The sequence below is a fragment of the Gymnoscopelus microlampas genome (assembly GCF_963454915.1).
Source record: "Gymnoscopelus microlampas genome assembly, chromosome: 20".
NCBI classification, from domain to species: Eukaryota; Metazoa; Chordata; class Actinopteri; order Myctophiformes; family Myctophidae; genus Gymnoscopelus; species Gymnoscopelus microlampas.
Genome location: NC_139957.1, coordinates 21,433,294 through 21,450,177, shown reverse-complemented (window position 1 = coordinate 21,450,177; position 16,884 = coordinate 21,433,294). Strand labels below are relative to the sequence as shown.

The window sequence follows — 16,884 nt, the reverse complement described above, 5'->3', positions numbered from 1 at the left end:
AATGAATTGAATGCAATAGCGTTCTCAAAAATCCAGTATACTTTGGGAAATGGTCAACAGTAATGTCAAGTGTATTCAATGGGCTAAATATTCCACCGGTTTGGTAATTTTTAAGGCAGTGGTTTTCAATGTGGGGTCCAGGGACCACCTGGGGTCAGGGTTGCCAGATCTGCTTATTATAATTTTCCCCGCAAGATTTTATTTGAAAATAGCCGATCTACAAGCTCACGCTGCGACGCGTTGTGAGCTTGTAGATCGGCTATTTTCAAATAGCTGATGTATATGTTAAAGTGCTCATGTGGCCCATAGTTGCTTCTTTTGGGCTGGTTTTCCAAGACCTGGTTGCTTGTTTCTCTCACAGAATCTGGCAACACTGCCTGGGGTCCTTGAGGGTGTAAAGTAAATACAACTAGAGAACATACAAGGATATCTATTTTGATTAGAGTTTCAATGTTATTTCTATATCTACAGTACACAGACAGTAAATTAATTCTGGACCATTTTTGGCAAGGAGATTGGTGTTGAGCCCTGGGGGGAGCATGTCAACTAGTATATAGGGTTCAAGTGGTTTTGGGCAGCAATGAAATCCGGGTTGACGCACTTGCTTGTGATGCATTGGTCATCGGTACAACTAAATAATGTGTCATTCTTAAGTTTAGACAGTTTTGTTTTCTTAATGTTCTGTGGTTCATAGTATGTAAAATAAAGAGGCAACCCCAGGTGTCAGTGCAACAACAAGGACATTCATGGGAGCAAAATGAATGAGATTGAGTTGTCATATTGGCCTCATTTCCTGACATTCCTGTGGTTCAATAAAATGTTCTACTGTTGTTGTTACTGTTTGTGTCCATGGTAACTTTGTGTTCAAATATATTTTGATTTAAAATGTACATAATTAACATTGTGTGTGTGTGGGGGTGTGGGGGGGTGTGTGTGTGTGTGTGCGCGCACATTTGTTCACATACTGTATGACGATGTTGTCTGCCTCATATAGTATGTCTATGTCTATTAACTGTCTTGTCTCTACCTCCAAACAGGACCCTAGTGTTGAAGTGCAGCAGTTACAGACATGCGCGCTGGTGGGGCCAGAGCATCGAGAGCTTTGTGAGGAGATACGGGAAGGCTTTCCTGCGAGACCATCGCTTTGGCTCTTTCGCTCAAGAGGAGGAGAACATCCCTGCCAAATGGTGATTGTGAAGGAGCTGGGATGGAAAAATAAGCCGAGTTAGTTCCACGAAACGCACAATTGTTTTTGACAAGATATATTTGTCAGGCACTATCTCTGAAATGTTGAGTCCCAACAGTTTTGTCAAACAAGGTGTTGACCCATTTAGACCTGGAACGCATCTGTGTCACTTTTTCGTTCGCTAAAAAAGCATCATTTTACACTTTGGCCATTCAAAAATAGCACATATACAAGCTCATAGCGCTATGAGCTTGAAAAATCGTAAGAGTGCAAATCTTGAGATTTGAGTTACAAAAGCAAACATTTGTAACTCAAATCTTTGCTTCTGGGGGATTCAACAGTTTTTTGAAAAACGTATGTCGCCATAATATCACCGGTTCTTTTTTCCTTGTCAAGGACCCCCAAAATTACATGTATTTGGTCACGGACCCCCATCTAAAAATATATGTTCCAGGGACCCCCCGGAAGCAAAGATTCGAGTTAAACATTTTCGCTTTAAAACAATATATATTAAAAGATTTGCACACATTTTCACGATTTTTCAAAAATAGCAGATATGCAAGCTTGTGCAAGGCGATAAGTTTTTTCCTTTCTCTCTCTGATTCTAAGTGAACAAGTTGTGAGCACTGTTAAGTCGGCTCTACTTGTTGCCAGAGGAAGCAAGAAATACTTTTTTCCCCTTTTTAAAAAAAGTACATGTCATGATGACATGGTACTGACTGGAGCCTGGGAAGGAATTAAAAGGTTTCACTCTCTCTCTCTCTCTCTCGCTCTTTCTCTCTCATGCCTCACTTGGATGGGGAGGGGGTGGGGTTGAATCCCATTCCAGACTGTCTGTCTTTTTAAAGTTATGATTAATATACAGTTTACTATCAAAGAATAGTTTACTAGTATTCAATAAAGTGTAAAACAACACTCTTAATTCATTTTAATTAGTACCTGCTTGTCTGTTCATACAAATGTTCTCTCTCTCTCTCTCTCGCTCTCTTGCTCTCGCGCTTGTGTTTGTCTGATGATGACATACCATGTGGTTTTGTCACAGTTTCAGGCGTGTTGACACAAGACAACTTGTGACAGACAACAGTCTATATAAAGTGTGTTCACACGCGCTCAAGTCCACACCTACGTGTGATTATACTTGTGTGTGTGTAGCGAGGCTAAGACACACTCTGTGTATCGTAGAAACACAATTTTTCCGCTTTTGCATTTTTTTTTAACAGCCTTTTACGTCCGTGTGTTGATTAAAAAAATGTTGAACCAATGAAAAGTATTAAAAAGCGCTTCTGACAAAAGCAGCTAACTCCATTGGATCCTCAAACTTTCTGCTAAACCAGCCAAGTCCACCAAAGAGGGGTGGAGTTAGCTGGTTTTGCTGACTCCAGGCTCCACCCCCTTTTGACCTCCAACCTCACTGTGAGCTTGGAGGTCCATTCAGCTGTTCTTATCAATGATGAACAAAACCTCCCAACTCCACTTTTTGTTTATTTTTTTTGTCATTTTGGAGTTCTATAGGTATGTAGGTTGTCTATAGAGATAGTATACATTGTCATTTTAACTCTCTGTGTGTGTGTGTACAGGTATGTGAATGGGAGGACGTACATGGAGGATGTTGCGGACGCTTTAGAAGAAGCAAAAGAGGAGATCTTCATCACTGACTGGTGGTACGTGTGTGGGGGGTGTGTGTGTGTGTGTGTGTGTGTGTGGGTTGCGCATGCTATTGAGCCAAATTCATGTTTTGGTGAAAAAGTATTTCCATCCATCCAACCCTTTGGTCCCATCCGCCATAGTTTTGCTTTTCTTTTTCTTAACCCATTAAGACCTGGTCACTTTAGATTTCTTTGGGCTATTCAAAAATAGCAGATATACAAGCTCATAGCGCGGCACCGAGTGCCGCGCTATGAGCTTGTAGATCTGCTATTTTTGAAAAAAAAGTGAAAATATTTTTTTAAATATTTTTTTCCAAAAAATTGTTAGGACTTAGATTTTTTTTAGACGCTGCCTCAGGTCTTAATGGGTTAAATGAAAAGATTTTTTAGTGAAAATGTCAGACAGTTCAAACCACAGTCCTTAGTGATGGGTGGGTTTTTTGCTCCTGCACCTGGTGCATTGTTATTTAAACAGTATCCTGGACCCTTATGGGTCCATTTGGTTCCACTTGTACACTCTCAGATTTAAATGAACGCTGTGGATTTTACTGTGTAGGATGTCCTGTCTGAACTCAGAATGATGATGAGAGCTCATACTGAACATGTTTGATCAGGTAAACTTAACACGACTGACTGCCCCAGAGCAATAACCGAGCTATTGTTGGAGACAGACAGTCAAAGGCTGTGTGAGACACTGTAGAACTTTTGCCGTCTCTTAACTGCCTCTTTCTTTTCAATCCCCACTGTTCATTTTAAATCTAAAGGTTAATCCTCAGAGTTAAATGAACAACAGAGGATTTAGCGGTGCAAGTGCTAGACTGTAGGAAAGGCTGATAAACACAGTCAGGCCTCGTAAAAGAGCCAGACGGCCGCACTGTAATTAGATAGAGAACAAGGTGCTCTTAAGCCTTTCTGGGTCTTCCTCCAGGCACCATGAGATGTGAAGATATGTATTCATCTCTTTGCCATGCTCAAGAGCACCAAAATACTTTATCCCACCATTTGTGTATCTTCAAGAACATGTTATTAACCCAACCTTTTTGATTCTTGAACCCATTAAGACCGGGAAAGTGTATCTGTGTCATTTTTAGATTTCTTTGGTCTATTCAAAAATATAACATAACTATGAGCTTGTAGATCTACTATTTTTGAGAAATCATGAAAATGTGTGCAAATCTTTGAATATTTATATTTTTAAGCGAACATTTGTAACTCAAGTCTTTGCTTCTGGGGGATTCTACAAATGTTTTTTAGGAAAACAGTTTTTAGGAAAAAAATATATTGTTGCTATAATATCAGTGGTTTTCAAAAATGTAATGTATTTGGACCCCCATATCAACATGTTTTGTTCTAGGGACCTCCAGAAGTTGTAACGCAAGTTAAAAATGTTCGCTTTAAAAATGTATGTATTCAAAGATTTGCACAGATTTTCACGATTTTTCAAAAATAGCAGATCTGCTATTTTTGAATAGCCAAATATGACACACAGATGCGTTACCGGTCTTCATGGGTTAAGCAGTCGGCAACTCAAATAATTGGACTCTGTTTAATATTGTTTTCATGTGAGATGGTGTTGAGAGAAAGCTAGAGAGTTGTTACGTCTCACAAACAATGGCATCCATATCAATCAATAGATCTCCAAAAATCTCCAAAATACTCCCGTTTTATGTTTTTTCTTGCAGCATTGTTGTCATTATCTTGCAGCATTAGCATGTTGCTCGACTCGTGCTGCTTGTTGTACTCGTGCACCGTTTCGCAAAAGTTCGCAACTGTCTCATCATCTGCCTTTGTGAGCTACACTGTGTGTTCTCGCTCTCTCGCTGTCTCTCTGATCAAATCTGCGATCTGCGCCAGATCTGGGTTTTTGTCAGCGAGTGCCAAAAGACGTCCCCGACAGCATAATCGGACCAAATATCCTACAGTGCGTTCTAGCCAGTGTTGATTTTGACAGCAAATTTCGATTCAGTTTTAGTCCTAGTATTTTGAATCGGATTCTATTTAGTTTTAGTCATATTTTAGTCATCTGAAATGTTTCACTGTTAGTCTAGTTTTAGTCGACTAAATATCATTTTGGCGGTGCCATGATGGCGTTGTCATGGCTGATTTTACACAACGCGTCGCAGCACGACGGGTTGTGAGCTTGTAGATCTGCTATTTTCCGAGCGTAAAGGAAACGCACACCGGGGACGATTTTCTTTCATGCGAATAATACCTTTTTTTTTAAAAAACCTTATAAAGTCAATGCAAGCTTCCACATCAGTTTCGCAGAGCGAAAAAGCGCCTTTTATTTACTCGAACGAGTCCGAATTTTGCGTATATTCGCATAATCGCCGGTGTGTAATGACCTTAACACAGAGCGCAACCAAACATAACATGACTTGTCTTAGTTCTACTGGATCTCTTCTCCACTGATAACATTTTAGTCTAGTTTTTATTTGTTGACGAAATTGTCAATATATTTAGTCTTAGTTTTAGTCATCATAGCTTAGTTTTTATTGAGTTTTTGTTTAGTTTTCGTCAGTGAAAAAAGGTAGTCGGCGAAACATTTTCCGCCATAGTTTTAGTCGACGAAATCAACCCTGGTGCTAGCCCTAACGGCAGTGGCGTGAACAGATTGTGTCTGGGGGTGGTTAGTGTCCTTTGATGATCCAGTACACACAGTACCGCACATAACATGGTTACCCTGGCTGCTAGGTATTACAATGCTGCTGGCTCTAGTTACAGTCTCATCCACACACCAAGAATAGATACCTGGCACACTACTGGTGCTTAACTTATCTCTTGACAAGTATACTGCCACACCCCATGCACCCTTCTCTTCATGCTCCTTCTCTCATTCTGCCTCTGTTTGCCCTTTCTCTCTCTCCCCTTGTCTCGTCTTTCATTCGGTCACTTGATTTCTGCATGTCTTTGTCTCTTATGCTCTCTCCATTCTTTTCCATCTATCTGCCAGGGGTTGTGTTACTCACTTGATTCTTTTGCGAAATGAATAGACTTGTCACCCAATACACGGTGCAAGCTGTATCTCTGTGTTTGTTTGTGTGTGGGTGGGAGTCAGTGTAGGCGAATTACTGAGTGCCAGGATTGCCAGAATTATTTCAGAATTGATTCTGAAAAGTGCCAGAGTTTTTTTTCACAGAAAACAAAAAGTGCTTAGGAAGCGAGATACAGCCTTTTTCAGTTCTAAGTTAAACAAGGAGTGGATGGAGCTGCACATCTTCAGATGATGATATCTTGGGTTCTGAACATGTTTTTCCAAAAAAAAAAAAATGTTTTTTTCATTTTTATGCAAATTTTTCAAAAACACGTCAAACACGTTAATGGCACCCAGCGCCATAGCGGTAAAAACACGTGAAACACGTTAATGGCACTCAGTGAGTTTATTTTATGCCTTTATCCCAAAGCTGTAACCAGCGGTCAGTCAGTTGATGTTGAACATCAGCTTTCTATTCCGCATTCGCAGCTCTGCTGGTCATTACATCACACAGTCATCCTCCAATCACAACTCGGGCATTAGCAAGGGGTTCCTTTAAATACGGCTTCGTAATCACTAGGTCCTTCTTGGTTGCTGACCACTGCATTCTGCTAGCTCCTCCTGCACCCCAGCCTCCACCTTTTGTTTAGAGTCTGGCATAGGCTCAAATACTTGTGATTATCATGTATAGATCTGCTGATTCAAACTAACATGTCAATGTACTGCCTAGTGTTGACATTGTATCCCTATGGGGGATTTGCTTGGCATTCCCTGAATATATGCTTAGCATGCTGCTTCGACAAAATTCAGGGAATATCTCCCAAGAGCGTAACTGTATTCCATTTGTTGCAATAAATGGTTAAATCTACTTTGACGTGAGTGTTTCTGATTGAAATAAGGATTACATTCCCCCCCCAAAAAAGGCACAGTAACCTGGTGGGTCAGAGATGAAAAATCTATGGTGGTATTAGTGTATTCACATCCCCCCTTCCTATCGTTCTGTCGCTTTCTTTCTCTTTTCTGTTGTTTGCTGTACTTGCATACCACTGTAGACATAATCAGTCTATAGTCTTTGGTTTGATCGATGACCTGTGTTTGAAATGTGACTCCATTGACTTTATGACAACTTTGTCGTGTTCTTGCTGAGTGTAACTCGTGCCGTAATAGTTTATGGTTCCCCCCAGAGCCAAATGTGAGGCTGTTGAGACAAGACGTCATTAGGCTTGGGGTACTTAACCAGGGAAATGTCACTCAGTGTAATGTGAGTCTTTGACATTGTAGAGACACCACATGTGACTGTACTGTGTACAGTACAGTAGTGGGAAGAGTCCCTTGTGCTTTTAATCATGTCAAACGCGGTTTACTGTCAACAGAATACCCGAGAGTAGAACAGGTGTCACGTTTTCAGTATAACAGTTTGTTCTCTCTTCCAGGCTGAGCCCAGAGATCTTCCTCAAGAGGCCTGTGGTGGAGGGAAACCGATGGAGACTCGATTGCATCCTCAAACGCAAGGCAGTAAGTATAAGACATGTTCTAGCAAAAGTAGGGTGAACAAACTGGGTGGGGCTTTCATGACCCTTTCATTACTAAAATTTACCAAAAGGTTGACTACATCTAAAAGTTATTTTACGAACATTTTTTTTTAACATTTCTGTAAAGAGCTTTAACCCATTACGACCTGAGGCCGATTCTTACTAATGTCTTCTAAATCCCAACAGTTTTCTGAAAAACTTATGTTTCTATATCAGTGGTTCTCAAACTTTTTCATGGCAAGGACCCCCGAAATTGTACGTTTTTGGCCGCCGACCCCATCTCAAAATATGTTGTTCCAGGGACCCCCAGAAGCAAAGATTTGAGTAAAAAAATGTTCGCTTTAAAAAATATATACAAATATTATTTTGTACACATTTTCTCGATTTTTCAAAAATAGCAGATCTATAGCAGATCTATAGCAGATATATCTGCTATAGATATATATATCTACCGTATATGGTATGCACAATTATTCGGTCAGCCACTTTTAATTAAGACTTTTGAGTAAAAGCTTCCCTTCGTCAAAGCGCATACCATTTTGACACAGATATTTACGCAACCTCAAAGTCAGCTGTCTCTCTCTCTGCACACAGCAACTGGGCGTGCGTATCTTTGTGATGCTGTACAAGGAGGTGGAGCTTGCACTGGGCATCAACTCGGGCTACAGCAAGAGGACCCTGATGCACATGCACCCTAACATCAAGGTAACATACACATGCACCCTAAAATGAACCACTAAACACATTGACTGCCAGCAAAACATTGCTTTTCATCCCCATGCCAGTGTTTTTACCTTTTTATATTGACGATCCACGGAGACCCACGGCAGCCGCGTTGCGGACACACAGATGTCAACCGCGATTGGCCATTTTGTTGCTACCGGCCGTTCAATAAGGCCTGTTTTCACAAAAAAAAGAAAAGAAATCCAGCTACATGTGTTTTCCTACAACTGATAACATAGGAGTGGACGGAAGTGTAATTTTCGGGGGATGACGTCACATCCGTCCACTCCTTCTCTCAGTGTCAATGGATCATCCCTAAGTTGTGTTAGAGCGCCATCTTGTGGAATAAAAAAATATAGAATTATAATTTTAAAGGACGTTTTAAAACATCCTTGGCAGGCAAAGTGTTAAACCCCATATGGTTGAGCCGAGTCCCTCAGGGCTCTACGCTAGTGTATTTTCTGTTATTGTGGGGAAAGCTTTTGCTGAAAATAGCCGATTGCAGCGTGACGCGTCGTGAGCTTGACAATCAGCTTTTTTCAGCGAAAGCTTTCCCCACAATACGGATGCTGTGGTTTAAGTGGTTAAGGTAACATAGTGACACTCATACACATGCACCCTAACATCAGGGTTAACGTGGTGACACTCATGCACCCAATAGGCTCTATGCACAGCAGCCATTTTGGAGAAAAATTGGGCCTCTTCTTACTTCCTTCACAGGTGTTACCAATGATACTAATGAAGGCTCTGTTCCATTCTGGTCAAACAGAGTCAGGGTGCTGATGTTGTGCATGTTGGCTCACTATAAATACTAGTGGGTCTCAAAGTGTGGTCCAGGGACCCTCATGGTTCCTTGAGAGGGTGTAACTCTGAGAGAAATTTGGTCCGTGTTTGTTTTATTTGATATTCCATGGTTTTGTTTATACTTAAAACATGCCATGTTCGTTTGCATAAGCCATCTTTAATATTGCGTCCCCTAGGGTTGCCAGAATAATTAAACTTTATTTGGTAATATTTTGTAGTAGATGCAGTATTTAATAGAATTTCACAGGTTCCAAAGGTCACTAATGGGCTTGTTTTCAGCCAAATTAGCTAATTACATGAAAAAGCACAGCTGTTGTGTAATGCAGTATATTGTATGCTGTATATCTTCTATTTTAATCTTAATTTAGGTGACACTGATCCAGAAACATTTCCCACTAAAGAGCAGTTAGAGTTTGAGCGCCTTGCTCAATAGCACTTTGACAGGACACAGCTGTTTGAGGATCAGGATACGGAGGGCAACGACAAATGCAGAGCGATAATGTTTATCACCTACCCGTATACCTTATTTATCAACTAAGACAACAAAAATACAACTGTCGGAAATCTCGGAATATAGCAAAAGCATTTGGACAACACTATAATTGAATAAATATATTCACATTGTTGTCAATGAAGGGATCTGCCCTGGTTGAACAGAAAATGGCACAGTAGTCCCACGTAATCCCATTCCCAGTTTTATCTCCAACAATGAAACCCTAGAAAACTACTGCCAAAAATGTCCAACCGTAAGCACAGGAAATACAGATTTACGTGTTATCCAGCCTACCGGAATTTCCTTTGTAGCCCTGTACTTCCATTACTTCTGTTAGACACTTTAGGCCAGTGGCTCTCAAACTTTTTCATGTCAAGGACCCCCTAATTGACACTTATTAGCCCGCGGACCCCCATTTGAAAAGATAAGCCAGGGACCCCAATAAGAGAAGGTTTTTACGGCTCTCTAGCAGTGATTCTCAACCATTTTCATTTCAAGGACCCCCAGTTTGACATGCACTAGGCTACGGACCCCCATTTAATGGCATTTATACCTCTCTGGGACTCCAATTCGCATTGTAAAACCAATGTTAATTTTACTCTGAGAGTGTACAAATGGAACCAAATGGACCCGTTAGGGTCCATTTGGTTCCATTTGTACACTCTCAGAGTTACAGACCCATAAGGGTCCATTTGGTTCCTGTCCATCATCTAGCTGGGGACCCCCTGGAACCCCCTCAAGTACCCCTGGGGGTCCCCGGACCCCACTTTGAGAACCAATGCCTTAGGCAGTATTTTAATACTTATTGTCCTGCTGGGATACGCTAGCAGTGTGGGAAACACAGAGAACACAGCATTATGCTGCTGGCCATCCTGTGAAACTTTGAGGGTTGCCGTTTTCCTGAATTTGACCAAACCATCCGTAGTAACTGTGCGTTTGGTGGGTGAAAATGTGTCCATGTTGGACATGCTGAGTTTCTTCAGCAGCGAGGACATGCGTGGTGGACGTTTAGCTTCCAGTGGCGCCTAAAGCTTGTTCTGAGCAATCAGATTATCACCTTCTCTGTCCTTTCATTTTCATCACCCCCTCACCAGTGGTGGACAGTAACTAAGTACTTTACTTAAGTACTGTACATAAGTACATTTTTGGAATATGTGTTCTTTTGTTTTAGTTTTTTTGCAAGCTGCCTCACTCTGCTACATTTTAAATTGAAATACATATGGTACTTTTGACTCCACTACATTTCTAGGAGGGGACTCTTGGGACCCAGACGTACAAAAATGTATTAAGAATTAACCACTTAAGTCCTATTTCAAACATAGTGAAAGTAGCCGATCTACAAGCTCTCAGCGCGTTGCACTGTGATGCATTGTTCTCATGCTATTTCTATTCTTTTTTTTCTCTATTTCTGAACATTTCTGACAATGATGTACTTGTGAATACTTGAGCATTTACTTCAGTTTATACGTTGTCCACCATGCCCCCTCACTCAAATAAACATTATTATTATTGAATTATTGACAGACAGACAGACAGACAGACAGACAGACAGACAGACAGACAGACAGACAGACAGACAGACAGACAGACAGACAGACAGACAGACAGACAGACAGACACCCACCAAACACCAACCCATTAAGACCTGGAACTGTGTCATTTTTAGATTTGAGCTAAAAAGCATTATTTTACACTTTGGCTATTCAAAAATAGCAGATATACAAGCTCATAGCGCGGCACCGAGTGCCGCGCTATGAGCTTGTAGATCTGCTATTTTTGAAAAATCGTGAAAATGTGTGCAAATCTTTGAATATAAATACTTTTTAAGCGAACATTTTTAACTCAAATCTGGGGGTCCCTGGAACAAAATATTTTGATGGGGGTCCGCGGCCAAATACATATAACTTTGGGGGTCCGTGACATGAAAAAGATTGAGCACCACTGATATAGAAACATACGTTTTTCAGAAAAGTTGAGATTTAGGAGACATGTAGAATCGGCTTCAGGTCTCAATGGGTTAACTTACACTCAAATAAACATAAGACAATAAAAGTATTTGTATTTCAAATGTCCGTGTGTGTCTTCCAGGTGATGCGACATCCAGACCATGTCTCCTCCTCCGTCTATCTGTGGGCGCATCACGAGAAGATCATCGTCATCGACCAATCGGTGGCGTTCGTGGGCGGGATCGACCTGGCGTACGGTCGCTGGGACGACAGAGAGCACCGGCTTACGGACGTGGGAAGCGTGACACGCTCTGTGGCCCAGGAGATGGTTAGAGACGCACGCACACACACACACACACACACACACACACACACACACACACACACACACACACACACACACACACACACACACACACACACACACACACACACACACACACCACCCCCCCCCCCCCCCCCCGAACTGGCTAGCCTATACGTACACTCAATGGTGGAAAAAGTACTCAAATGTTTTACTTAAGTAAAAGTATCAATACTGCAATGTAGAAGTACTCTGTTACAAGTAAAAGTCCGGAATTCAAAATTTACTTGAGTACAAAAGTTTTGGTATCAAAATGCACTTAAAGTAACAAAAGTAAAAGCACTAAAATGTTTGAAAATAGCCGATCTACAAGCTCACAACTCGTCGCGACGCGTTGTGAGAAATAAAAGTACGGAAAACTGGAAATACTCCAGTAAAGTAAAAAATACCACAAAATTGTGCTTAACTCATTGAGTGCCATTAACGTGTTTCACGTGTTTTTACCGCTATGGCTCAACGTGCCAATGACGTGTTTGACGTGTTTTTGAAAAATTAGCATAAAAATGAAAAAAAATCTGAAGATTTGCAGCTCCATCCACTCCTTGTTTAACTTAGAAATGAAAAAGTCTGTATCTCGCTTCCTAAGCACTTTTTGTTTTCTGTGAAAAAAACTCTGGCACTGGGACAACATCATTTTTAAATATTTTTTGTTTATTCGTTTTTGTTCTTTTACATACTCATAGGTAGTAAAATTAAGTGCCAGAATTGTCAAGCAAAAAAAAAAAAAATTCTGGCACTCAGTGAGTTAAGTACAGCACTTGAGTAAATGTACTTCGTTACTTTACACCACTGCGTACACTCACACGCGCTCATGCGTGTCCAAAAACATGCAATAGAGATACATTGTGCCATTAGTGGTGCATTTACATGGTAATGTGGTGCCACTCAGCTCACAGATGGTCCAGATATGAGGACAGGAGAAGAGGGAGGGAGATCAAATGGAGAGGTCTGTGATGCACACGTGGAAGACACATAGTCTTTTTTTGGTTTTGTTTACAATTTGTAAAATAACTGTAGAGCTACCAGTTTGGTATTAAGTAGTCTGGGAGGGTTAGCGTCGGAGCTTGGACAGCAGGGGCGCGGCCACTGCGTTGTGATTCAAATCAACAGCCAATGAAGAAAAGGGGGCGGGATCCACATGCAGTGGGTGTTGCATCTAAATAGGATCGACGGGAAGCAATTTCCCCTTGAGAAATTTCGGCCGCCATTGTTGTGTACTGCTGTTTGCCTCTCGTCGGACTTTTTAGACGAGTTGCACAGCTCTCAGACCGGTAAGAGGCGTGTCCGCTCAGATTCAGAGCGTAAGGTACATCCCGCCCACAAATACCAGGGCTCTGGCCCAGAAGTTCCTCGCCAGAGCTGGCGAAAACTTCTGGGAACTCAGATTAGGTATTAAGCGATGTAGAGATAAAGAGCTTAGCCATAATTGGTTATTTGTGTTGCCAGTGCCACACACACGCACGCACACACACACACACACACACACACACACACACACACACACACACACACACACACACACACACAATTTTCAGATGGGGGTTCGCGGTCAAATACATATTAATCCTCATTAGTCCTTAACATAAAGGATGTGAGAACTACTGACCTAGGGTTTCCATCTTTTACACCTCACTAAAAAGATCAGTCTGGCTGACATCAGCTCGTGTTGCTGTTAGCCAATCACATATGAGGTATTCATGATGACGTTGATGTGGACCAGGCTAGCCAAAGAAAATGGGTCCTGTAATGGTTTGAGAACTTAGGACTGATACATGCTTTGTTGTACGATGGTTTTGCGCACCGAAAATAGCTGATCTACAAGCTCACACTTAATCATGGATGCGACTCATTGTGAGCTTGTAGGTCGGCTATTTTCATGAGGGTATACTTTCAAATACCCTCATTGCTGCAGTCTCATCACCGTTCAAAAGGTTTTGCTGTATTAATGGTTATTTTAAGCTATTGTAACATTAGCTACAAGCTACCCATAAAAACAAACAGAGATTTCAGCAGTTGGCAGTTGACCCTGGTGTAAGCGAGATAATGAAGTCTAAGTTAACCCATTAAGACTTGAAGCTGATTCTACAAATGTCTTCAGTCATCCAATCCCAACAGTATTCTGAAAAAAACTATGTTTCTATATCAGTGGCGCTCAAACTTTTTCATGTCAAGGACCACCAAGATGATATGTGTTTGGCCACAGACCCCCATCTCAAAATATGTTGTTCCAGGGACCCCCAGAAGCAAAGATTTGAGTAAAAAAAATAATCTTTAAAACAATATATATATTAAAAGATTTGCACACATTTTCACGATTTTTCAAAAATAGCCTAAGTGTAAAATAATGCTTGTTTAGCTCAAATCAAAAAGTGACACAGATGGGTTAAATGTGTTGTTTAAGTAGACAAGAGTTAAGGTTTATGGTTTCCTAATATTAATTGCTGCATCTACCATAACTAGCGTAGCCAACAGAGTTGGCGGTGGCAACCAAAGCATGGCTCTGTGAGAAAATACACCGGGCGTGGACAAATTAAATAAAAACTAAACCTACGCCCTTGGAAAGAGAGGAAGAGAGAGTGACACACATAAGTAGAGTGACAACAAGTACCTGCCTGTGTGCGTGCATACTAATGATACGTTATGGCTCCACCATTATGTTAAAGGTTTCATGACGTTCAGTTTTACCACACATTAAAAGTCTTTGTCATGGTCCTTCAAACGTGTATAGAAAGTTTTAACAAAAAAATCCACTCCATTGATCCATGGCAGGTGTTTTTCTCTCACATTTCTAAAGTCTTTTCAACTGCAATGAAAAAAGAAATCTTTGCCTGCGGGTGTCGCTGGTGAGGGATTTTGCCTGTCAATCATCGCCTCTGCTCCGCCCCCCCCCCCCCCCGAAAGGAAAGGATAGGGGAGGGGAGGGGCGAGGAGGAGAGTGGGCGGGATTAATCGACAGTGACCTCACTGTCGAAGGGCCAAGCTCAGATTACTTTTCAGCCTAATTATTCAGAAAACCCCAGACCACAGAAAATCCACTGAATGTTCAAAGTTAAGATTTTGTGGGTGTAATTGAGGTCATAAAGCCCCCCAAAAAACATAAAAAATTAAAAAAGTGAAAATGAATGTCATAGAACCTTTAACACATCTCCTGATATCCTCCATGTCCTCTTCTGTTTTTTTTTCTCCTTCTCAGTCTGGCTCCGCCAACACTCCCTCCAGTAAGGGCGTGTCCTCCTCCGACGGCGTCTCCCATAGCAACGGTCAGGGGGCGGCGCCCTGCGACGCGGTGGACCTGCCCAAGCTAAAGGGGATTGGTCGGACCAGGAAGACCCGCTTCACCCTGAAGCGCCTGCATAAACCCACTCTGCGGCATACAGACAGTGTCAGCAGCGTGGACAGCACAGGTGTGTGTGTGTGTGTGTGTGTGTGTGTGTGTGTGAGAAATGGAGAATATACTGTATTTAACTTACACATAACCTGTGTGTTTAGGGAGTGGTTCAGTGCGGAGCCTGAAAACAGATGTTGGAGAGTTGTTGGGGAACACTCGCTTCTGGCATGGAAAAGACTACTGCAACTTTGTCTACAAGGACTGGATCCAACTGGAGAAACCCTTTGATGGTCTGTGACACACACACACACACACACACACACACACACACACACACACACACACACACACACACACACACACACACACACACACACACACACACACACACACTTTACTTTACATTTAGATAGATGCTACACACCAGGCTTGTAGGCCAATGTTCACACGTTCTGAACGACCCTCCCAACAGATTCAGTAGCTCGGCTCTGAATCTGTTCTTGAGAGATTAGCTGGACACCTGGACACGGACACACACACCTCCCCTCTGCAGTGCTCTATGGCAGTGGTTCTCAAACTTTTTCATGTCAAGGACCCCCAAAATGATATGTATTTGGTCGCGGACCCCCATCTCAAAATATGTTGTTCCAGGGACCCCCAGAAGCAAAGATTTGAGTTACAAATGTTCGCTTTAAAAATATATATATTCAAAGATTTGCACAAATTTTCACGATTTTTCAAAAATAGCAGATCTACAAGCTCATAGCGCGGCACTCGGTGCCGCGCTATGAGCTTGTATATCTGCTATTTTTGAATAGCCAAAGTATAAAAGGTCATATTATTCTGATGCTATATTTACACATTTTGCTGGGTACCCCCTGGAACCCCCTCAAGTACCCCTGGGGGTCCCCGGACCCCACTTTGAGAACCAATGCTCTATGGAGTCTGTCTCATTTCTCTCCAAAAGCCATTGAATATGATGGAATATTAAGGATTACCGTGATTATGGTAAGCTCACATTTGATATCACACACACCATACCTGTAACTTTCACTAGCCCCAAAAACAAATTCAACTAACTGAAAATCGATACATTTGAACGGCGATTAACCCCGATCTATTCCCCATGAAGAGATATATTTCGCCGCACTAATCAAAGAACCATTTCTTTCAGTTTCGTTTTTTCAAAAGGGGGTGGAGCCTGTAGTCAGCAAAAAAAAACAGCTAACTCCGGTGGACTTGGCTGGTTTAGCAGAAAGTTTGAGGATCCAATGGAGTTAGCTGGTTTTGTCAGAAGCGGTTTTTAATGCTTTTCGTTGGTTCAATATATTTTTTTTACCAACACACAAAACACATCTGTGCGTGCGCTAACACACACACACACACACACACACACACACACACACACACACACACACACACACACACACACACACACACACACACATGGTTATTTGTGTTATTTTCCCAGCATGCTGATGAGCTCATCATTTCCCCTGCCACATACACACCAGTCTGGTGGAAATACTGTAAAGCAGCATCATGTGGAAAAGCTGGTCTTTCCTACCGTACACAGTAGACTGTGTTCTACAACCTGCTTACATGCAACTCACCGCCTTCTTTTCCTCTCGCACCCTTTCCCTCCCTCTCCTCCCTCTCCACCTTTCCTCCCTTTTCTTTTCTTCCCTTCCCTTCCATCTCTGCACACACGCCTCGTGTCCTCACCGCCTTCCGTTCATCCATCACTCCTCTGTCCTCGTGTCTTCATGCAAAAAGCGTTATTTTAGACTTTGGGCTATTCAAAAATAGCAGATCTACAAGCTTGTAGATCTGCTATTTTTGAAAAATTAAGAAAATGTGGGCAAATCTTTGAATATACATATTTAGC

The 16,884-nt window shown here is 41.8% G+C and overlaps 1 protein-coding gene across 3 annotated transcripts in view; it reads left to right on the top strand.

The window, feature by feature from the left end:
* pld1a (phospholipase D1a) overlaps positions 1 to 16,884 on the top strand; it is a 139,437-nt gene that overhangs the window by 41,145 nt on the left and 81,408 nt on the right. For all 3 annotated transcript variants that reach the window (XR_014599830.1, XR_014599831.1, XM_084044842.1), the window contains exons 10-16: positions 1,038 to 1,187; positions 2,764 to 2,847; positions 7,240 to 7,321; positions 7,933 to 8,043; positions 11,447 to 11,632; positions 14,862 to 15,072; positions 15,158 to 15,286. Coding sequence is in view for 1 of the 3 variants with exons in the window: in XM_084044842.1 (XP_083900968.1) it covers positions 1,038 to 1,187; positions 2,764 to 2,847; positions 7,240 to 7,321; positions 7,933 to 8,043; positions 11,447 to 11,632; positions 14,862 to 15,072; positions 15,158 to 15,286 (953 nt within the window). In the remaining 2 variants the exon portion in view is untranslated. The remainder of the gene's footprint in view (positions 1 to 1,037; positions 1,188 to 2,763; positions 2,848 to 7,239; positions 7,322 to 7,932; positions 8,044 to 11,446; positions 11,633 to 14,861; positions 15,073 to 15,157; positions 15,287 to 16,884) is intronic.